General features: G+C 46.7%; 1 protein-coding gene across 1 annotated transcript in view; it reads left to right on the forward strand.

Annotated features, from left to right (window-relative positions):
- The first annotated feature begins 300 nt into the window (after positions 1 to 300).
- Positions 301 to 24693, forward strand: part of RBM38 (RNA binding motif protein 38) — a 66508-nt gene continuing 42115 nt past the window's right edge. Inside the window, exon 1 of the mRNA XM_068263906.1 lies at positions 301 to 779. Coding sequence (XP_068120007.1) covers positions 612 to 779 — 168 coding nt within the window. The 5' untranslated portion in view covers positions 301 to 611. The remainder of the gene's footprint in view (positions 780 to 24693) is intronic.

Genomic DNA, 24693 nt, shown 5'->3' on the forward strand with positions numbered 1-24693 from the left:
TGCAGCCAAATAGATCAGCAGGGCTGCCAGGCAACAGGTATTATTTAAAAGGGAAATAAATATGGCAGTCTCCATATTCTTCTCACTTCAGTTGTAACACACTAAAAAAAAAAAAAAAAATCTGCGCTGGTGGTTAAGGGGTTAAACTGCTACCAGCCTAGCAGATGCCCAGGACAGGCTTGGCTTTGTGCTAAGACTACAATTCCCATGGTGCAAGTGGCCAGCTTGGGCCTCTCCCCTTCCAGGGAGGGGGGAGGGGTGGGGGTGGGTGGAGCCAGGGCTGAGTACAAAGCTTTTTAGCAATGTGTTGCCTTGTAGCACAGCAGAGTTAGCTCGCCCAGAGAGTGGAGCTACTGCAGCTGGTCTATGGGGAGCCTGTTACACTGTCAGCTGCTTGTTGATCAGCACTATACAGCCCAAAGCCCAACCGACTACCTCAAAACTGATCATCACCTTTTCCCATAGCCCCCTTTTTTGTTTTGTTTTTTTAGAAAGGAATAATCTTTTTAAGGATCTGAGACTGATTTTCTGTCTACTACCTATGCAGTGGAGATAAGGCAGCCTTTGGGGCAGAGTTTTGTGGATACCTGCAGGTGGAGATTTTAGCCAACATGCACACAGTGCAGAAAGACACCACTTTTACCAAAATCTTTGTTGGGGGTCTCCCCTACCACACTACGGATTCGTCCCTGCGGAAATACTTTGAGGTGTTTGGGGATATCGATGAGGCGGTGGTGATTACGGACAGGCAGACGGGGAAATCCAGAGGTTACGGATTTGTGAGTATATCGCCTGTGGTCGACTTCTGATATTGAAAATTTTTTTTTTTTAAAGAAAAAATAGGGACTGGATTTGGTTGGAAGGGGCTCATCACCTTTTTCAATGGCTTTGTGTGTCAGGGGTAGCTAGGTTCATTTAGACTTGATGGGAAGTTTGTGAATTTTGGGAGGCATTGATGACCAACTTCCACAACTTGGTAACATTACTGTAGCCTGTTGGGTCCCAGAAAGTAAACTATCCCCACATTTTGTAAATGTTTTGAAGGCTTTGTGGTGTTGGTCTGTGCTGAGTCTCTGGGAGTATCTGTTGTGCCTCATTGTCTTTGGCTGCTGTTGGATGCAGGAGGCTCTTCCTCCTATGGCAACAAGCAAAATGGACCTTGGATATGTTGTGAGCCTTAAAAATTGGGTGATTAAGCTACCCTAAATTATTTATGAAAATGTATTTAAACTTTTTAATGTGAGGTGTGATGGTTTGTATCGTGTGTGGGTGCCGGTAGGCTGCAGTGGATGTGGCCTGTCAGGCCTGGTACACATTAGCGTTGTTTTACGGTACCGGACATATGGATCAGGCCAGCTGGATCTGGTGAAAATGGCCCATTTTACAGCCAGTGTGCTGTAAAACGTCCGTTTTCATTGGTTCCTATATGCTGCAAAACCTTCCGGTTCGGACCATGGATCCGTACGGCCGGTTCCGTTGGCAAACGCTAATGTGAACCGGGCCTTACAAGCTATCCCATTGTGCAGTCTCCCTTCTCTTGGCCAATGTTACCACCTCCGTGTAGTATGAGAGCTAACTGATTTGGAATACTATATAGGTATGCTCTACATTCTACATGGAAGTGGTAAAATTGGCAGCCTTGTACACACGTTCAATTATGACTGGCCAATCACTGACCAATTTTACCACCTCCATGTAGTTTGAGGGTTTAGCTGCACGATCTGCTAATAGTAGTCAATGTCTGTTGACCCTCCATATGACATGGAGGTGGTAAAATCGGTCAGTGATTGGCCAATCATAATTGAAAGTCTGTACCCGGCTTTAGTTTTGATCCAGTAGAGGGGAGGGTGTATTGTAAGAGTTTCTATCAGTTACGTATGGGCCAGTTCCATCAGCTAGTTGTTTTTTGCAACTTTGAAAGTGTTTCAGTTTTGCAATAGTTGGTCACTTCCCCCCCTTGGGTCTCCCGTTGTGTAGGAGGCCCCCTCTAGATCTTGCGTTCGATCCAAGGTCTGGCCTCCTCTGGTTTGCGGTGGCCCCGCTGTCTCTCTTCTGTGGCTGTGTGCTAAAAACACTGCCCTTGTTGCCATCCCACACAACAGGTAGTTTCATATTGAAACATGTTTACACTGCAAACATCTGCAGCTTCTCAAAGCTGTTTGTTCTCTATTCAACTGGTGATCACTAACGATCTCTGGCTCGCTCTACACTGGGTTTTACCAAAACTAAAAAAATGTGATGTTCTTATTAAGCAGACAATGATGCGCTCTACAACTGGACACACGAGCGCTTATACCTGGTACGCACATTCAATGTTGATCGGACAATTTTACCTCTTCCATGTAGTATGAGAGCTTAAAGGACAACTGAAGCAAGAGGGATATGGAGGCTGCCATATTTATTTCCTTCTCTAAACAGTACCAGTTGATGGACTAGCCTGCTGATCCTCTGCCTTTAACCTGCTGGGCGTTTCGTTTCATTTTTTCAGGTTTTTTTTTTCGCCCGAGTTTTATTTCTGAGCACGTAGCTAGCCTAGCGCCAACTACGTGATTCTCCCCTTCCTCCTCTCTCCCTCCCACCCTTCTGATCGCCGCCGGCGATCACGCCCATAAGGAAATCCCGTTCTGAATGGGATTTCCTTTAGGGCTTCCCCCGTCGCCATGGCGATGAACGGAGTGACGTCGTGACGTCACAGGGACTCCCGATCCACCCCAGAGTGCAGCCTGGCAGCGATTGGCCAGGCTGCGCACAGGGTCTGCGGGGGGGGGGCTCCCTCTTACATGTAGGGTAGCGGCGGATCGGAGACGAGCGGCGGCGATCGGGGCAAAGTGCTAGCTGCGTGTTTGAAAAAAAAATGATCAAAATTGGCCCAGCGGGGCCTGAGCGGTCCCCTCTAGCGTCTCTGGACGAGCTCAGCTCGTCCAGAACGCTAGGGAGGTTAATACTTTGAGCCATAGACCCAGAACAAGGGTGTACCTGACACTATTGTCAGATTTGACAAGATTAGGTGCATGCTTGTTTCTGGTGTGATTCAGACATTGCTGTAGCCAAATAGATCAGCAGGGCTGCCAGGCAACTGGTATTGTTTATAAGGAAATAAATATGGCAGCCTCCCTATTCTTCTCACTCCAGGTGTCCTTGCTTGGAGACAGATCTCTTTCATTGAATGTGACCAGAGGGAGATCTGTTGGCTGCCCATACACAGTAGGCCAATTAAGGGAATCTTGTCTCACCCAAATGTAAATGTGAAACCCCCTGGTGTTTGTGCATTAAAATCTCACCTGCTCCAGCTGCTGTGGGTCTCCCCGGCTATTTTCTGCTTTACATCTCTGTCACCCTCCATGTGGTTGCCTCCTTTAGTGTGACATCACATGTGCGGACAGTCAAAATTGGACCTGTTGGAAATTATATATTTAACCCATTTATCTGATGGGAAATTACATGGTGTGTACCAGGCTTTAGGGAAGACCAGGAATTGTATCAAACAAGCCCTTCTCTGCAGCCTCCAGCTGTGATTTAGTGCCAGTAAAGGTCCGTACACACGCCGGACTGGAGGTAACGACGGGTCCGTCGTTACCTCCCGCTGGGTGGGCGTGCCAACGTCAGTCCGGCGTGTGTACGCACTGTCGGCGGACTGGTACGGCTGTTTCAGAGCGATCCGCCCGGCGTTGCCTCCAGTCCGGCGTGTGTACAGACCTTAAAGGTGACCAAATAAACTTAGTGATTTTTTTTTTTTTTTTTTTTTCCCATTCTTATCAAAACCTGTTGCCACCACATGTCTGATCTATAGTCATTAGTCTTTCCTAAATGCGGTTGTTTCTAGGAATTTCAATCAGAGCAGAATCAGTTGTGTTGAACAATCTAGCAGTGTATGGTCAGTCTACCTTCCAGCAAGTGAGTCTCTATACAGGGCCAGATTTAAGCCAAGGCCACATAGGCCATGGCCTAGGGCACCACAAGATCAAGGGCTGATGAGCAGCAGGCTATATTGGGGAGTGGTAAAGGGTCATCAGGCTTGTACTAGAGGGAGGGGTCATCAGGCTATCTAAACTGGAGGGAAGGGGGGTGGGGTTATCTGCATACCTATACTGAAGGGTCGTGGCTGCTGACATTGGCCTTGGGAGGTAGAGTACAAATCCGGGCCTGAGTCTAGGGGAATTCAGCTAATGTGATTGTGTGCACTGCACCCTCTGGGACTGCTAGGTTTCAAATTGGTTGTAGTAATAGTATGCCCACATTATTCTGCCAATCGGAATTCTTCACGTTGTACATGTTGCCGTGATTGGAGAACTGTTCCTTATGGACTTTCACGCTGGCTCACCTCAACCACACTAGCACTGAATGTTGGCGCCTGTGGATGCCATGCCACTTGTGCAAAGACCCCAATACACACGCTAGAGAGAAACGTCTGCCATTGCATCGGCTGAAAATCTTTGGTCAGTACTCCTGTCATCCGTTCTGACCAAATGGTATGCTAATGTTTACGGATGGCATGTAAATCTAATGCAAATTGTATGCAGTTGGGAATTGGGCTTGTCAAAATTGTCAGGAAGTGCGTTCTGGTTCACACAAGCTGGCGAGCGAGCAGCATTTGTTGTGCTTGCTCGTCTCCTCCCATTACCTAGAAGATACCAGTCTACCTGTCTGTGGCAGCATTTTCTGTACAGTGCTTGTTCCTCCAACGGTCACCAAGAATGATCATTTGAATGATTCATTAGTGATGGTTCTGCATGGCGGTAACTGTACTTGTCTAATGCCTGGTACAAATTTTCAATTTTGATTGGTCCGTGACTGACCAATTTTACCACATGCGTGTAGTAAGAAGGTTTACCAACACAATCTGCTCACTGTATTCAAAATCTGTTGGCTCTCCTGCTACGTGAAGGTAGTAAAATTGGTCAATCTTTGGCCAATCCTAATTGGATGTGTGTACACACAACCAATTTTGATTGGCACATTTTACCACCTCCATGTAGTGAGGGCCAACAGATTCTGAATACAAAGATCAGAGTGAGTAGGTAAGCACTCAAGCTACGTGTAAAATTGGCCGATCGAAATTGCATCTGTATGTGCACCCTTAGGCTTTTTTCACACTTGGGGTACATACACACTTGCAATTCTGGTTGTCCAATTAAATCTCTTCCATTTAGTGTGAGGGTTTACCAACACAATCTGCTCGTAGTAGTCAAAATCTGTTGCCCCTCATTACATAGAAGGGGTAAAATTGACCAATGATCAAAATCCAATGTGTGTATGCACCCTTAGCCTGAAATCAGCCCGTTACCGGGGGGAAAAAAAAAATGAACGCCAAGCACAGCTCAGGCGTGTTCTGACGTCCATTGTGGCAACGTAACGCAAATTTTTTTCACGACTCTTACATGGAGATTGGGTCACCATCTGTTGCAATCCATACAATGTAAATGGTGAGGACTATAGGGGTTTTGCTATGGATGGTCATTGCCCATGGCACTACCATGGTGTCATGTGAACCCAGCCTTTTTCATTGGCCAATGTTAACCCTTCCATGTAGTATTTTGAATACTATATGAACAGATTGTGTAGGTCCGCTCTCATACTACATGGGAAAGTAGTAAGATTGGCCAATTAAAATTGCATGTGCATGGCAGGTTTAACGTTTGAGGTACATGCCCTGATCCACTTTAATGTAGATACTTTTGATACACCTATCAAATTATACCAGAACTCCTTTTTGTGAATAGCGCTACCGTTTTGCGATTTTTGTTTAATTTCTTTTCTTATATATTTTTTTTTTTTTTTTTTTTTTTACCTTCCTGGTGGTAACCCCGAACGTAGTTCGGGGTAAGCCGCGCAGGAGGTTTTTCTCCGGCCCTGCTGGGCCGATTTTCTTAATTTTATTTTTTTTTTTGCTGGACGCAGCTAGCACTTTGCTAGCTGCGCCAGCACACTGATTGCCGCCGGCCTGCGCCCGATCGCCGATATCCGTTGCGGCGCGCGGGCCCCCCCCCCCCCAGACCCCGTGTGCTGCCTGGCCAATCAGTGCCAGGCAGCGCCGAGGGGTGGATCGGGACTCCCAATGACGTCGGGGGGGGGAAGCCCTCCAGGAAATCCCGTTCTTTGATCGGAGATCGCCGAAGGCGATCGAAGAGGGCGGGGGGATGCCGCTGAGCAGCGGCTATTATGTAGCGAGCCCTGGGCTCGCTTCATGATTTAAAGAAAAAACTGCCGCGCTCCCTCCTGGCGGATTTTTTCATACCGCCAGGAGGGTTAAGTATGAATGGGCCCTAACAGCATGATTCTGTACAATGTCAATGAACGCACAGCTACAACCCTTTACACTCAATAGATAAGCCTTGGCTGAGGCGACCCACACTGGCAGATCGCTACACATAAAATTAGCCAATTGCATTTGAACTTGCCTGCCCCACCCCATAGTCCTCCTCCCCTCTCCATACAACAGTATACAGTGGTTGCCTATAGGCGAAATGCTTCTCTGTACAGTGCTCAGTTCCTGCAGTGTCAGTTGAGGAATGATCGTTATGGGCAACATTGATCTTCAGTGTGTACAGATTGCTGAAGACAGATCTTACGTTAATAGAAGGTGGTAAAATGTCAGCTCGTCGGTTGTTTCTCTTGCGCTTATACAGGGTGGTGCACAAAAGACCATCAGGTTGCCTGTCATGAGTACCTGTCAGGCGCCTCTTGGTCCCTGTGTGCTCTCTACACATGCGCTGAGTGTCCTCTCTGGCTGTATTGAAGCCTGTGGCACCTTCTGTCCAACATGCCTGAATGGCTCAAATGCAGGCAGCAGAGGCTGCAAATAAAGGATCATACCCACCAGAAGATTGTTGCATCAAATCGTTGACAAACGACTGTTTGCGTGACATCTCATAACATTTGAAGAGAAAACGTGACCAAGAATTGAACTTCATCCCAATCGGTAGCTGATGCCCCCTTTCCCATGAGAAACCTATTCCTTTTCACAAACTGATTACCAGGGGGCTCTGTATGGCTGATATTGTGGTGAAACCCCTCCCATAGGAGGAAACTGAGTCCTGGCAATTTCCTGTCTGTGAACCTCATTGCATTGTGGGAAAGACATGGGTAGGTGCAGTGTCTAGCACACAAATCACTATGCTGTTCCTTTTTTTTCTTTCTCTCTGAAAGAGTTAAATATCAAGTATGTAAGTGGCTGACTCAGACAGGAAGTGACTACAGTGTGACCCTCACTGATAAGAAATTCCCCTTTGTATCTCTCTTTTGCTCTCAGAAGCCATTTTCTGCTAGGAAAGTGGTTTATAGTTGGAATTTCTTATTAGTGAGGGTCACACTGTAGTCATTTCCTGTCTGAGTCAGGACTGAGTCGGCCACTTGCATACCTACCTGATATTTAACTCTTTCAGGCAGAGAAAGGAAAAAAAGGAACACAGCATAGTTATTTGTATGTTAGGCACTGTACATACACATGTCTATCTCATCATGTCACACGTCACTTCGGGTATCCTTTAAAGAGACTCTGTAACAACATAAACCTCACCTGGGGGGTACTCACCTCGGGTGGGGGAAGCCTCTGGATCCTAATGAGGCTTCCCCCGCCGTCCTCTGTCCCACGGGGGTCTCGCTGCAGCCCTCTGAACAGCCGGCGACAGAGCCGACTGTAGCTTCAATATTTACCTTTGCTGGCTCCAGCGGGGGCGCTGTGGCTGCTTTCGGCACGGAAATAGACGAAAATACCCGATCTCTGTCGGGTCCGCTCTACTGCGCAGGCGCCGGAAACTTGTGCCTGCGCAGTAGAGCAGACCCGACGGCGATCGGGTATTTCCGCCTACTTCGGAGCCGACAGCCGTCAGAGCGCCTGCGCAGGAGCCAGGAAGGTAAATATTGACATCACAGCTGCACGGAGGGCTGCAGCGAGACCCCTGATGGATGGAGGACGGTGTGGGAAGCCTCATTAGGATCCGGAGGCTTCTCCCACCCGAGGTGAGTACCCCCCATAGGACGTTTTGTTGTTAGGGCCTTTTTCCACTAGTCTGCGATTTGCGATTTGCTTCTGATTGCAAATCGCAAGGTACATTAAACTAATGGAAACTGCAGCAGCAATTTCCATTAGTGCGATCCGATTGCGATGCGATTTTGGTCAAATCGCAATCGTCCTGCCGCGTTTTGTATGCGATTGAGCTGGACTAGAATGAGTATAGTAGCTCAATCGCATGGTGGAAATTGAAACTCGATCGGAATCGCAATCGCGATCGCATTTCATAGTGGAAAAGAGCCCTTACAGTTCCTCTTTAAGGCCTAGCTGCAGGGCCGCACAACAAGTGATTACCCCCCAGAGCTGCTCTCTGTTGGTGGGGTCTAATCGCCCCTCAGTTGTTTGTTTTTGTTTTTTATTACTTTAAATGTGCCTGGTTTTTATTTGTTCTTTCTCCCGTGACAGCATGACTGGCAGCCGATCACTCTCCAGCCTATGGAGGGGACAGCCGTGTCACACACCTGTCCCCAGTACAGCGCTGCTGCAGATTGCATCGGTGTACACCGTTATTAGACGGCGGTTTCGCCGTCTAACTGTCTCCGAACGGTGATCGTCACTGGGAGACTGAAAGCTCTGCCTTCCAAGCAGGAGATGCGTGCGCAGCCTGCACGCGATCTCCTGCTAGCCCCATAGAAGACCGTTTACGCCAATCAGGGTGGAGCGGTCCTGGGGCTGCAGCTGCGTCCACGCCAATTAGCGTGGAGGGGTTGGCAAGTAGTTAAAAGGAAATACATATGGCAGCCTCCATATCCCTCCTCTCACTTAAGGTTCCTTTTTGAAGAAAAACATTTCTTTGCTACAGCTGATACAAATCCTGCCATAAATCTGCATTGTCTACTTCCTGCTTTCATGGAAGCAGAGTAAAAGCAAGAGTGTTGTACCGTGTTAGTCATCAGTAAAAGCAAGAAGTTTAGAATCTGGATGTATTTATTGGCTAACTTAGAGATAAAAAGTAAGCTTAGAGATAAAAAGGAAGGCTTATTATTAGCCGAAAGCATACTTTTTTATTTATCTCTAAAAACGCACCGGGTGCATTTTTCTGTTTTCCTTGTGTCCTGTGCAAGAGTTCAGGTCCACCCTGGCTGAGGTGTGTCCACACCACAGAGACACTAGCGATGGAGAGGTTAATTGTGAGAGGAGCCCTTATCAGGCCTTGCTGCCCCAGGCAGGTGCTCAGTAGCCCCAGGCAGATGATGTGAGGAGATAATTGCTGCTGTGCCTTTTTTGTTCCTTAGCTGTTGGTGGGAAGTCTGTGCAATGTGTGAATTCCTTTCCTCCTGATGGGCTGGTATTTTCAGTTTGTGGTTTTTTTATGATATTATTTACTCGCTTCCACAAATAATCCCCGACAGGGCCAAGCATTCGGTTGCCTAGCTATGATTGCTAAACGGTCGTCCTTTGCTTTCTTGTGGTGACTGAGGCCTGATCCCTGCTGTGTCATAGGCTCTATTAAATTGTAACTTCCAGCAGCCAATCAGAATAGAGATGAGGGCCATGGCAGTTGATGGGAGGGTGGCGGATAAATACTAAGCTTTTTATTTTGTGTATGTGCCGGTGTCTTTATTTGACGTTGAATTGTTGCAGCAGGTGTCTGGGTCGTGTCTTTATCGCAATGCAAATCTGTGCCTGTGGTAAAGTCAACCTAAAGCTGCAGTGTGCTAATAAGCAACTACTGTAATTTACAGACCCACCCCCTCCCTGCTGTACTTGCAAATTAGCTCTGCCATTTATTGGGGGGAGGGGGCACAGTTCTTTTCAGTTGTATGTGTTACATAGATTGACAGACACTGAGGGTGATTTGGGGGGAGGGGGGGGGCTGTGTTTTTTGCAAACAGGTGTTCTAAAGGTAATGTCTGTACACTGTGCTCCTCAACGTTATTATTTAGTATTTATAGAGCACCAACATCCTTCTGCAGCACTTTAGAGTCCATAGTCATGTCGGTGACTGTCCTCGGCTCACACTCTAACCCTACCATAGTCATAGCCTAATGTCCTACCATATTATGTATTTATATAGCACTGACCTCTTCTGCAGCACTTTGCAGAGTACATAGTCATGTCACTGACTGTCCTCAGGCGAAATCACACTCTAATCCTACCATAATCATAGCCTAATGTCCTACCATATTATGTATTTATTTAGCACTGACACCTTCTGCAGCACATTACAGAGTACATAGCCCTGTCACTGACTGTCCTCAGAGAATCTCACAATCTAATCCTACCATAGTTATAGTCTAATGTCCTACCATTATTATTATGTAGTTATATAGCACTGACCTCTTCTGCAGCACATTACAGAGTACATAGTCATGTCACTGACTGTCCTCAGAGGAGCTCATACTCTAATCCTACCATAGTCATAGTCTAATGTCCTACTATATTGTTATGTATTTGTATGGCATTAGCATCTCCCGCAGCGCTTTACAGAGTACATGGTCATGTCAGTGACTGTCCTCAGCCCTACCATAATCCTAGGCTAATGTCCTACCATATTATGTATTTGTATAGCACTGACCTCTTTTGCAGCACTTTACAGAGCACAGTCATGTCACCAACTGTCCTCAGAGGAGCTCACAATCTAATATCTACCATAATCATAGCCTAATGTTATTATTATTATTATTATTATTATTATTATTATTATTATAGCACTGACATCTCCTGCAGCACTTTACAGAGTACATAGTCATGTCACAGACTGTCCTCAGAGGAGCTCACAATCTAATCCTACCACAGTCATAGTGCAGTCGCCTATCATATTATTATGTAATTGCGTAGCACTGACCTCTTCCGCAGTGCTGTACAGTTATGCCACTAAACTGTCCCTCACAGGTGTTTAGATTTGAAGATCCAAAGTGAAGAGATGCAGTAGAGGAAGTCCGCTCTACCTCTGATACCTTGTGCAAGGTGCTGGATACCGGACAGCAGAACAGGAACACAGAGAAGATGTCCGCACACTCGCTGGTATGGTCCAAGGGTTTTTATTTTAATCCAACTCGCAAATACAGAAAATTGGCTGACATGTTTCGGATAAGATCCTTACTCATAGCCTCAGGCTATGAGTAAGGATCTTATCCGAAACATGTCAGCCAATTTTCTGTATTTGCGAGTTGGATTAAAATAAAAACCCTTGGACCATACCAGCGAGTGTGCGGACATCTTCTCTGTATTTGAAGATCCAAACATGTACTTTCTCGATTACAAGGGTTGCCAGACGCGGCCATTGAAGCTGATTTCCCACTATTGCGATGCAATACTGTGTGATGCTGTTTAAAGCGGACCTGCCCTCAGAACTTCCACTCCGCTCTAAAAGATAAGCAACAGCATAACCTTTAAAGAGAAAAGTTTGTGTTACAGCTGATATAAAACTGCAGTGTTTACTTCCTGCTTCCATTGAAGCAGGCAAAGGGTTAACATATCCTGTGTTTAGCTGCTCTGCTGACGCAAAACCTGCTGATAGATCTAATTACACTTGTGATTAGTCACAGATGGGGAGGAATTAGACAGGCTAAACTCTCTAAATACATATAGCCCAATCAGACGTGAGTGAATTTTGTTTGATGCGTCGTTCTACAGGCCCATACACGCATCTGTTTTTTTCGGATGGGTCGTTTGAACGACCCGTCGTGTCGTTCGCCCGCTAAATCGGGCGCGTGTACAGACTGTCGTTCGCGTGATAAGAATGAGTTTGAGCGATCCGCCCGGATCGCTCAAACTCTAATCACGCGAACGACAGTCTGTACACGTGCCCGATTTAGCGGGCGAACGACTTAACGACGGGTTGTTCAAACGACCCGTCCGAAAAAACCGGATGTGTGTATGGGCCTTACCACTGCAGCAGGCAACTGATAAGGCCACTCCTGGGAACTTGGCCTAATTGGGAGTATCAAAGACTAGATTATTCCCCAGTGTAGAGCCCAATCTACACGATACGATTCTTTGTGCGATCCGATTATGATTCTATTTACGATTCTATTAAATCCGACATGTCCGATCTTGATTTGATTCTATGCAATTTGATTTGCCATTGCAAAACAATGACAAATCGAATTGAATCGAATCCCGATCAGACATGTCGGATTTAATCGGATCGGAAATAGAATCGTAATCGAATCGTACAAAGAATCGTATCGTGTAGATTGGGCTTATGCTGGATACACACGGTGCGTTCGCGCACTCGATTTCCTGCTCGATTCCCGTCGATTTGTTTATTTCCAACATGTCAGATTTGGATTTCGATGGATCGTTAGGTCGATTTGGCATACTTTGCATGCGAATCAACCTAACGAGCCATCGAAATCCAAATTGGACATGTTGGAAATAAACAAATCGACGGGAATCAAGCGGGAAATCGAGTGCAGGAACGCACCGTGTGTACTCAGCATAAGGCGATAAGGAAGATTGGTTCCAGCTTTGTGCATGTAGATGGGAGTTTTTGGTTCATCTGTACTCCAGACAGTACATACCCCAGGCTTTCAGAGTAGTGAAGGTTGAGCTTACAGTCTGTGTTGTCCTGAATGTGTATAACCAGCGCTATAGAAATACCAGCGAGCACAACACTAGACAGGGCTCTGCTTAGGAACGCCTGTTCATAGTTTAATTTCAGGAGGGCTCTTCTGGGTATTGGGAAATCTTCATTGTTGCTGTGAAGGCTGTGTGACTCAGATTGGAGTGCTGAAGGGTGGTATTTGCTGCTGTACTCAAGCCTAATACAGCCCAGCTCTTTGCCAAGGTCCAGCTACTAGAATTGAATTTTTTTTTTTTTTTTGTATATTAGACAAATGGATACATTTCTGACACTTTGAATCCTGTTGGACTCAGTGCTTGAGCTGCAGCCACTAGGCCTAGGGGCACTCAGTAGGCAGTAGCAGTGTTACGGACTCTTGCCCAAGGACTCCTTACTGAATAGGTGCTGGCTTACTGAACAGGAAGAGCTGAGATTTCAACCCAGGTCTCCTGTGTCAGAGGCAGAGCCCTTACCCAGTACACTATCCAGCCGCTATCATAGGGCTATAGACCTTTATTAGCGGTCTTGTCTTCATAGGAAGGTGGTTTTTTTCCTCAATTTCTTTCTGGCTCCTCCTGCTTTCTTGTCCTTGCAGCTAAAGCAGGCCATACACATTGATTTTTACCAGCAGATTCAATCACTGATCTAATCTGTCGGTTATCTGCCATGAGCCGCATAAGTCGATATTAAAACTGTACTGTAAACTTCGATCAGACATTGTGGTAGATCGACGGGCCATAGCGTTGCATCAAACAGTGTAACGCTGCAGTGCGATAGATTTTCAGTAGATTTCATTGTGAAATCGATTGATCTGTGTGCCGTGTACGGAGCGGAAATGATGCCTCTCTGATCAGATTCAGATATGAGAGCAATTAATCTGTTTGTCACATTGGGCAAAAATCTTGTGTGTATGGTTATCTTAACGGTATGTAAAGCGCATATAATTTTGATGGGCCAATCACTGGCCAATTTCATCGCCTCCATAAAGTATAGGCCATACACTGGCCCGATTCCCGGCCGTTTCGACAGCAGATTCGATCCTGGGATCGAATCTGCTGCCAATCGTTCGCGGTAAACGCCGCCGACGATCCGATTTCCTCCCGAAATCGGATCGGTCCGTCGATCGCGGCGTGCGGGAAATTACCCTCGATCGCCCGCGGTTAAGTGCGCGCCGCTAGCGGCGGCCGATCCGATGAAAAATACATTACCTGAGGCTGGCTCCCGGGCGTCTTCTCTGCATCTTCTCAGCGCTGCATCCGCTCCATCCCGGCGCTTCCTGGGTCACTGCAGTGACCCAGGAAGTTCAAATAGAGGGCGCTCTATTTGAACTTCCTGGTCACGGAGTGACACAGGAAGCGCCGGGATGGAGCGGGTGCAGCGCTGAGAAGATGCAGAGAAGACGCCCGGGAGCCCGCATCAGGTAATGTATACGGGGGGGGGGGGGGGGGGGGACAGGACAGGCGGCGGCGGCAGGAGCAGCTGAACAGATTGTGATCGGTTTCATGCTGAAATCGATTCACAATCTGTTTGCAGTAAAGGCAGCCATACGATCCCTATCTGATCAGATTCGATCAGATAGGGATCTGTCAGCTGGTCGATCTGATGGCACATCGACCAGTGTATGGCTGCCTTAAAAGGGAAGGTTCAGGGACACCTTGCAAAAAATAAAAATCGATATCCACTTACCTGGGGCTTCCTCCAGCCCGTGGCAGGCAGGAGGTGCCCTCGCCGCAGCTCCAGAGGCTTCCGGTCGTCTTCGGTGGCCGACCCGACCTGGCCAGGCCGGCTGCCAGGTCGGGCTCTTCTGCGCTCCAAGGCCCGGCACTTCTGCGTCCCACGCGGGCGCGCTGACGTCATCGGACGTCCTCCGGGCTGTACTGCGCATGCGCAGAACTACTGCGCATGCACAGTACAGCCCGGAGGACGTCCGATGACGTCAGCGCGCCCGCGTGGGACGCAGAAGAGCCCGTCCTTGGAGCGCAGAAGAGCCCGACCTGGCAGCCGGCCTGGCCAGGTCGGGTCGGCCACCGAAGACGACCGGAAGCCTCTGGAGCGGCGGCGAGGGCACCTCCTGCCTGCCACGGGCTGGAGGAAGCCCCAGGTAAGTGGATATCGATTTTTATTTTTTGCAAGGTGTCCCTGAACCTTCCCTTTAAGAGTTAACAGATTTTGAATACTGTGAACAAATTGTGTAGGTAAGACCTCCTACTACCATGGAAGAGGTAAAGTTGGCCAGTCATTGGCCAATAAAAATTGCATATGTATTCTAAAGATGCGTACACAGACAAACCATTAAGCAGGCCATACACTGGCTCGATTCACGGCCGTTTCGACAGCAGATCCGATCCTGGGATCGGATCTGCTGCCAATCGCTTGCGCTAAACGCACCCGCCGATCCGATTCCCTCCCGAAATCGGATCGGTCCGTCGATCGCGCCGTGCGGGAAATTACCCTCGATCGCCCGGCGGTAGGAGCGCGTCGCTTGCGGCGTACGATTCGGGCCCGATCCGAGCATGTATACATTACCTGAAGCTGGCTCCGGGGTCCTCTTCTCCTCGCTGCACCGCATTTCCGCATGTCCCAGTGTACGCTTATACTTCCTGTCACTCCGGTGACCAGGAAGTTGAAATAGAGGGCGCTCTATTTGAACTTCCTGGTCACGGAGTAACACAGGAAGCGCCGGGATGGAGCAAGAACAGCGGTGCGGTGCAGTGCGGAGAAGACGCCCGGGAGCCAGCCTCAGGTAATGTATACGGGGGGGGGGGGGGGGGGGACAGGCGGCAGGAGCAGCTGAACAGATTGTGATCGGTTTCAGGCTGAAATCGATTCACAATCTGTTTGCAGTAAAGGCAGCCATACGATCCCTATCTGATCAGATTCGATCAGATAGGGATCTGTCAGCTGGTCGATCTAATGGCACATCGACCAGTGTATGGCCACCTTAACAGTCACCCTTAAAGGGAACCTTAACTGAGAGGAATATGGATGTTTCCTTTTAAACAATACCAGTTGCTGGACTCTCCTGCTGATCTCTATGGCTGCAGTAGTATCTGGATCTCACACCTGGAAGAAGCATGCAGCTAATCCAGTCTGACTTCAGTCAGAGCACTTGATCTGCATGCTTGTTGAGGGGCTGTGGCTAAAAGTATTAGAGACACAGGATCAGCAGGAGAGTCAGGCAACTGGTATAATCCATATCCTTCTCATTTTAGGTTTCCTTAACTGTTTGTTGATGGAAGTTTTGTGTGTGTACAACGCTCTACCCCTTGTTCCAGAGCATGTGCGTATGTAACATGAAATTGCTTTTGCACACAGTATTTAGATGACAGTCATTTGGAATATTTGTGTGTTTGGACAAAGTTGTTAAAAGCAAACTTTTGTTTTTGTTTGTTTTTGTTTCCCAGGGTAATGTTAGAGCAAAGTTGCTTATTTGTGTGCATAAACTTTTGTCTAGCACGTGTTTCGGACCTATAGACACCATCAGAGCATGTATAGCAGTATCAACACTGACCTCACACCAACAAGCGTTCATTCCGGGGATACCTTTAATGACTAGCTGTACATGGTTCATTGCAAGCTTTCCAAACATCATGTTTGTTCTTCAGGCATTATAGAGAACTGCATCAGAACCTCACCGTGTATAATGTCTGAGTTTTTATGTGTGAGGAGGGTGATCCTGGAATGTTAGAGGCTTAGGCAGGGCTGTGGAGTTGGAGCAAATTTGGGTACCTGGAGTCGGAGTTTGGTTTGATTTGGATGATTTTTGTACAGACTCCAGCCCCGGGTTTAGATGAGATCACCGGTTTGTGTAGGTGAGATCATGAAATGAGTAACTGGAGTGATTATAAAACTGTTCCCCTTTTTTTTTGTTTTGTTTGTCCTTTTTTTTTTCTCAGTCGCTTCTTGTTTGGTTTAAACGCTTGTAGATCAGGGTAAATGATCTGTATCTACCCGATAATTGTTAGATCAGGAATCACAATTGCTGTTGCCAGTGGGTCTGTTGCTTGATCCATACACTGTTTATTATCATTTAGTATTTATATAGCGCCGACATCTTCTGCAGCGCTGTACAGAGTATATTGTCACTAACTGTCCCTCAGAGGGGCTCACAATCTAGTCCAGGCATTGGCAAACTTGGCCCTCCAGCTGTTGAGGAATTACAAGTCCCACAATGCATTGCAGGAGTCTGACAGCCACAGTTATGACTCATAAAGGCAAATGCATTGTGGGACTTGTAGTTCCTTAACAGCTGGAGGGCCAAGTTTGCCCATGCCTGATCTAGTCTCTACTATAGTCATGCCTATCTATGTATCGTAGTCCAAGGCCAATTTACGGGGAGGCCAATTTACTTTTATCTGTATGTTTTGGGATGCGGGAGGAAACCGGAGTGTCCGGAGGAAACCCGCATATAGACTTTTATCTAACATAGCAAAGTGATGGATCCCTCTCTAATCAAACTCAGATCAAATTGACTCATACCACACATGGATATAGATTTCAGCAGGAAAGCTGTGAAGATTAATTCATCTGCAACGCTGCCCTGTTCTATGAAGTACATCCTCATGGATGGACCATGCAGATTGCCTGGCAGTCCTGCTGATCCTCTGCCTCTAATACTTTTAGCCATAGACACTGAACAAGCATGCAGCAGATCAGGTGTTTCTGACTGAAGTCTGACTGGATTATCCACATGCTTGTTCCAGGTGTGCGATTCAGACACAACTGCAGCCAAATTGATCAGCAGGGCTGCCAGGCAACTGGTATTGTTTAACAGGAAATAAATATGGCAGCCTCCGTATCCCTCTCGCCTCCGGTGTCCTAAAACCCTGCCAAGGTTCTGAAGGCTTTGTTCACTTTCTAAATTGCAAGTGCTGAGCACTTTTGTGCGCAATTTATTTTATATATATATATATATTTTTTTTTTTTTTCCCCAAGTGATGCCCGGCGTTTTCCGAGTGTTGAATGATTTTGTGTAGGTGCTTTTCTAAGCGCTTTTGATGAGCGATTGAGCTTTTCACTTCAACATCAGTCAGGAAGTGAACTCTTTGACCCGGAAAATAATACAATATATTCTTAAAAGCGCTCGGAAAACTCTATACAAAGGCTTTTTTTTTTTTTTTCCCCTATACCTTCCATTGAGACAAATCGCTCAGAAAATGGTACAGGCAGCGCTCTTGGAAGCGGAACGCAATTGAACCGCTCATATGTCTCTCATAGGGAATAATTGCCCAAGCGTTTTTAGGCTCCCTGCACACTGCAAATCCGATTTGCGATTCCGATTTTCCTGGATGCTATCGAAAGAAAAAAACGTAACCTGCAGTAACCATCATCGCGGCTCGGAATCACATGTTAAAATTGATAAACCGCAAATCTGAATCGCATGTAGTGTGCAAGAGGCCTTAAAGAGAACCCGAGGTGTGTTTAAAGAATGTTGTCTGCATACAGAGGCTGGATCTGCCTATACAGCCCAGCCTCTGTTGCTATCCCAAACCCCCTAAGGTCCCCCTGCACTCTGCAATCCCTCATAAATCACAGCCGTGCTGTGAGGCTGTGTTTACATCTGTAGTGTCAGTCTCAGCTGCTCCACCGCCTCCTGCATAGCTCCGGTCCCTGCCCCCGTCCCTTCCTTCCAATCAGAAGGGAGGGAAGGGATGCAGGCGGGGACCGGAGTTCTGCAGGAGGCGGGGAGAGCAGCAGACTGACACTATAGAGATAAACACAGCCAGCTCTGACAAGCTGTTTGTCAGCAGCGTGGCTGTGATTTATGAGAGATTGCAGAGTGCAGGGGGACCTTAGGGGGGTTTGGGATAGCAACAGAGGCTGGGCTGTATAGGCAGATCCAGCCTCTGTATGCAGATAATATTCTTCAAACCCACCTCGGGTTCTCTTTAAGGGCGATTTCTAAAATCGCCAGCACTTAAAAACACAAACGCTCCTAATGTGAACAAGGCCTTCTCCTGTGTTTCTCTGTAATGTACAGCGTGCTCTTGATTGATCAGAGGGTCTTCCTGGGGAACCCCCTGGCCCCGCATCACGCAGTACGCGGCTCCAGTAACGAGTTTTCGCCGGATCCCGCTGTGACTTTCTGAACCCAGGCAGCTGAACGCCGGCCAATCTGGCAGAGCCGGCTGTTACATCACTTCATTATTCTGGGCAGTGCGGCTGGAATGGGCTCCCAAGCCCTCCGAATAATACAGAGATCTGGTGGCACATCCTGTTCCCTCTCTGTGTGTTTTCTCTGACGGCCGGAGCTGCCACTCTTCTCCAACTTTCACTTTTTTTTTCTTTATTGTGCCCCCGGGATGAATGCCTGTTTGTAAATAAAAGAAAGTTGAGAATCAAAGATAAAACACGGAAATAAAAGTTGTTTTGAAGTTAGAATGGATCTGTACTCAGAAAGTCCTCTCTGCTTTAAAAGATACACAACGGCATAATAACCTTTAAACAAAAAAACATTTCTTTATTACAGCTGGTAGAAATCCTGCAATAAATCCACAGTGCGTCTACTTCCTGATTCATGGAAGCAGACAAAGGGCTAACATCCTGTGCTTTCAAATTAGCTTATCTGCCATCTCTGCCGTGGCAGTCATGTGACACAGGGAAGAGATCAAATTACAGCTTGTGATTAGTCACACATGAGGGGGAATTAGACAGGCTAAACTCTCTAAATACATACAGGGTGCATTTCTTGGTTTTCCTTCTGTCCTGTGCAAGAGTTCAGGTCCACTTTAAAACTCCTTTTTACATGTGAAAAATTATTCTGGGTACCCACTTTATACATGAAATATCCCTGCTTCCGCATCAAAAACACTTACTATAGCTGTACATTGGTATGTAGCCCGGCCCTCTCACCAAGGGTAGTTCTAAGCTGTTTTTATTTGGAATTCTCTCCCCTGAGCATTCTGGGAGACCAGAGATTTTCTACTGGCTTTAGAACACTTGTTAAAGGAACATTCCGCAGAGATTACCTGCCAGTACTAACCTATCGCTACCTGGTGTAAATTTAAGAATGGAAATTGGGGAGAGAAAAGACTTTACAATGGGCAAAAACACTGACTACATTTTTGTAATTTTTGTGGGGAAAAAAGGCAATTGTATTCATTGATGATTTGACTAAATTTACAAAATAATATTGTAGTATTTGCCCATTGTAATATCGCTCCTCACCCCAGATTAAAGTTTATCAGAAGTCCTGGGGGGAATGGTGCTTTCAATATGCATAACCAAGGTGCCAAGCAAATATGGCCAGAAGTAGGTTAGTACTCCAGTAGTTTCAAAGCTGAAGTACACACCTAGTTATGACCGTTGTTTCATGGCCACGACAGTCCCCTTCATCAGGTAAAATGCAGACTGTTTGCACCTTATCTGATGAAGGGCACCCGCCGTAGCTCCATATATATACATATAGGAAATGTTTCTGATGCTGAAACTGTAATTGAGGTAAAATGTGGTACTCTGAGTAATCCATTCTACAGAATGGAAAGAGAAGTAACATCTGTTTTTATAGCGAGTAGTCTTTTGTGATCATGTCAGGTGACAGTTTACAAAATGAGTGTACGGGCATCTTTGATCACCTCTGCCCTGGGAAAGTGTGCAAAGGGGGACAAAGCTGGTAAGCTGGCCCCCAGCTATAGATTGAGCAGCAGTTAACTATCTGGACCTGGAGAGGCAATATATATATAATATACTGTGTGTGTATGTATATATACACAGATCTCCCCCCAATAATCCTGATCTTATGGCCTATACTCACAGGCTTCAAATGTCGTTGCGGCGACAGGTTGCCCGTGAGTATGAGCCGTTGCACGGGCGCGCACCCCGAACCGTCGCTGCTGTCGCCATCTCCGCCGCAGCTGTCGCTAGTCCGCATGAGTATGCGGACTAGCGACAGCAGCACCCAGGGAATACCATCAACTTCCGGCGGGGGGAGGAACAACAGCGACAGCTTCCGCCGCATTAGTTGCCAGGTCCCTCCGCCGTGTGTATGCGGAGGGACCTGGCGACGAGCTGTCGCCGGCCTGTCGCGCACACGCTCACGTGTGCTGACGACAGGCCACTTTTGCAGCCTGTGAGTATGGGCCATTAGGGACACTTGAAGTGAAAAGGGCATGGAAGGTGACTATTTATTCCCTTTTAATGAATGGAAATTGCCATGCTGTCTTGCTGATACTCTGCCATAGCCCCTGAACAAGCATACAGATCAGATGTTTCTGGCTGAAGTTTGCTGCATGCTTGTTTCAGGTGAGTTCACACAACTGCAGCCTAAGAGAATGGCAGGGATGGCCAGGCATCTGGTATTGTTTAAAAGGAAGTAAATATGGCTGCCTCCATATCACTCACAAAACTCTGGGCGTGTCCTCTAGTTAGTTTTTCCATTTGCCACTCTCCGCGTTGGAACATGGCGTTTTGGCCGGTAGCACACGTGCGTTATGAGTGGTTGGCATGGGAGGACTGTTACTATTGTGTGAGCTGTGGCAGATGGACAGGTGTAATGATGGGAGTCCATTGCTTGCCTCTGGTTGCCAGATTCCAGGCTCTGTAAGCGTGCAGCGTAAGACTTGAGCACTCCCGATTAAGCCCGTTTAAACTGAGAAACGCAAAGCAGAACAGTCTGTATACGTTGTCCGTCTATTGTCCTGTCCAGTGAAGGTTTGAGAGAAGCCCGATCCTAATGAGGTTTTGTGCTCATCAAAAAAAAATAACCACACTAGATGTTTTTCATAAAGGGCAACTGAAGTGAGAAGAATATTTCCTGTTTAAACAATACCAGTTGCCTGGCAGCCCTGCTGATCTATTTGGCTGCAGTATTGTCTGAATTACACCAGAAATAAGCATGTGACTAATCAGTTTTCTTCCTGTGTCCCTCTGTTCCACGCAGTCAATGCAGCGCATCCAACGATCAAGAAGAATCGCTGCTGAACGGATCAATTTGGCCAGAGCTTTGTGACAGATCCTTTTGATTAACATGGGATCTTTTCACCTCTGTTAGGGCCTGTACACACTGCTGGGCTTGCGCTGCGTTTTTTATAGTCTTATATGATTTTTTAAATCGCAAAGTCTTCATGAAAATAGAAAAGACGCATTGCACCAGTGTGTACAGGTCTTTGCGGTTTTCATGATTTTTCAAAAGACCTTGCATTAAAAAAAGCATGTGTGTTTTTTTTTTTTTTTTTTTGTTTTAAGCACAGCAGTGTGTACCGGCCCTTCTGGTCCGCTAAGCTGACCTTCTTTACTTACGTGGGAAGTCCTGCATCCTCCAGATCTTTCCCACCTCCTCCTCGACCCCCACCACAACTGGCTTGGACCCTCTTTTTAAGTTTGCTGCCGCTCTTTCCTCCGCTAAAAAAAAAAACAGATGTGGAGGCGCCCAATGCATGATAGGCTAATAAGCTGTTAATCCTTATAAACATAGAGCTAATCTTACCTCTCAAAGGATTTGGACCACTTTATCAAAATAAGGTATTTTATTTGAGCACATAAAATTGACAACGCGTTTTGTGGGTGCTTGCCTGCTTCTTCAGATCAGTGAAAAAAAAAAAACTTCAACCCCCCCCTCCCCCAACCTAAACTTCTGTTTTGGTGACTCTAACTTCCTCCTGGGCTCAGCTGTACATGTCCAGAGATCGGAGTGGGGACTTGGCCACGCTTGTTTTGACAAAAAAACAGCAGTAATACTTTATTGGCAGGTGAACCGATCTCAGAATCTCATGGTTGTCGTAAAATAGTGGTTTGTGAATAATTAACCAATTGGGGCATTTGTCACCATTAACTGTCAGGTGAGTCTTTCCAATTCTCCCGGTCAGGAAGCAAAGGAAACCTTTCCAACAAGTATCCAGGCTGCATTAAAGGACCATTCCAGTGTGTGTGTGTGGGGGGTGGGGGGTGGGGGGGGGGGGGAGGAAGTCGTTAAAATGACATGTTTTGAGCTAGTCATCTCCTCATGGAGGGTTATCATTTTTTTTTTTCTTTGTTTTTAAAAGCTTTTCTTGAACTAGTTGCTAAATCTAACTGCCAAAATGGTATGCTAGTGAGTAGGGAGGGTGGCTGGTATCTTACTATTTTGGCAGTTAGACTTAGCACCTGCCATTCAGGGAATGCTTTTGGAAACAAAACAAAAAAAAACCCCTGAAAATCCCCTATAAGTCGATGGACTAGTTCAAAACCTGTCTGTTCTGTCAGATTTTTACTGCCTACTTTTTTCACTGCATTGGTCCTTTAATACCTGGTGGGTTTTTGTTAAAATTTGTAAAAGCCAGCGTCTGTCACAGAAAAGGGCCGTACTGCTGTGGTCATTGTGTGCCGGCTGAACATGCACCGCCTGTTGTGTGACGCAATCGTTTCTCTAGATTCTGCTGTTCTCTGGAAAACTCCTGTACACAAGCTCTGTATTGTGGTCTCTGACCCTCAAAACACTTTGTATATTTTCCAATTGAGAAGGTCTGTGAAATCTATGATGGTCTTGTCTGTATTGTGCCTTGCAATGTTGGTTCCCCTGTTTGAATCGCTGCATGGAGTTTGTATGTTCTCACTGTTTGCTTGGCTTTTTTTCTGGGCGCTCTGATTTCCTCCCATATACATGCATGCATGCATGCATGCATGCATGCATGCATGCTTTTCCCTAGATTTGCCTTATTCGGCTACGATGGACAAATTACTATGATAGGGATAAGATTTTGATCCCCTCTGAGGGACAGTAATGCTGGGAACACACGATGCAATTCTCTGTCAAATCGATGGGTAATCTGACAGGAAGGTGTAGTGCGTGTTAATGTCCAAACTGCTCCAGATCAATAAAAGAATTGATTTTTTGATCTTTTCCTTTCTCAATCTTAAACCGATTGGACATATCGGAAATAATGGCCGATTTCCCGTTGATCGGATGGAAAATTGTATCGTGTGTTGCCAGCATTAAGGTATCATTTTATTGATTGGAAAAGAAATGGTGCTGCAATATGGCCGCCAACCAATCTGTTGATCAATTGTTTTTCCCCGCTGAAATCAGTCAAATGGATCAATTGGCAATGTTGGAAAAATCTCGGTCACAAGGGCTACATCATGTGTGCGACAACGATGTCTGTGTCGCAATGACCAATGGACCCCCAGGCAGTGTCCACTCAAGTGTAAAATGTCCCTGCCTGTGCTGTGTTTTTAAAGGAAAACTGAAGTGAGAAGAATATGGAGGCTGCCATATTAATTTTCCTTTTTAAACCATACCAGTTGCCTGGCAGCCCTGCTGATCTATTTGGCTGCAGTAGTGTCTGAATAACACCAGAACAAGCAGATCTGACAATGTCAAACCTCTGATCTGCTGCATGCTTTTTCAGGGCCTATGGCTAATAGTATTAGAGGCAGAGGATCATCAGGGCTGCCAGGCAACTGGTATTGCTTAAAAGGAAATCAACATGGCAGTCTCCATATAGCTCTCCTTCAGTTGTCCTTTAAAGCCTCCCCTCTCTACTAGCATGACTCCTGGCCTACTCCAATGCCCTGTCGCTAAGGGCACCTGTACCATGTGACACGGGTCATGTGATATCACCGCTGACATCGGGGGGAAGCCAGGAGTCGTGCCCGTGGAGAGGTGGGCATGGAGGGCACACAGATGCACTTGTGTGGTGGCCCAGCAAGCAGAATCCGCAGGACAACTTCCATTGACTTTATGCTGGAATCTGTTGGAAATTGGTGTGCAGTGTGTTGCCAGGCAATAGATCTCTCTCATCCGATTGGATCAGAGAGGAATCGGTCTAGCGGTCCATCGTACATCAAGTGATCTATAGCCGTCTTTAGTACCCCCCTTCCGTGTGAAAGAGTCCCTTACCGCAAAGCAACCTGGCTCCCATTCACTGGACTTGGCCCGCATGCTAATATGTCTGGAGGCCATTTCAGTTCACAGGCTGGAAGTCCCAGCCCCGTACAGAGAATGTGGCATTGCTGCCAGCTCACTGCTTCACTGACCGATACAGAGAAGCTACGACCTCGCGCTGTGCTGTCATCTGGGAAAGCAAGACGGCCAATTGCATGAAACAGATGACCATTCTGAGGGTTTTTGGTTTTTTTCTTTTAATATATGTATCCTTAGATAAAACTACACCACTGTTTTCATCGCTTTTTGAAAGGATTGTTGAATTATGTAGCCTTGACCTGCTTCTCTGGTGCTGTACAAATGGTGTATGAA

This window comes from Hyperolius riggenbachi, chromosome 12, assembly GCF_040937935.1.
Source record: "Hyperolius riggenbachi isolate aHypRig1 chromosome 12, aHypRig1.pri, whole genome shotgun sequence".
NCBI classification, from domain to species: Eukaryota; Metazoa; Chordata; class Amphibia; order Anura; family Hyperoliidae; genus Hyperolius; species Hyperolius riggenbachi.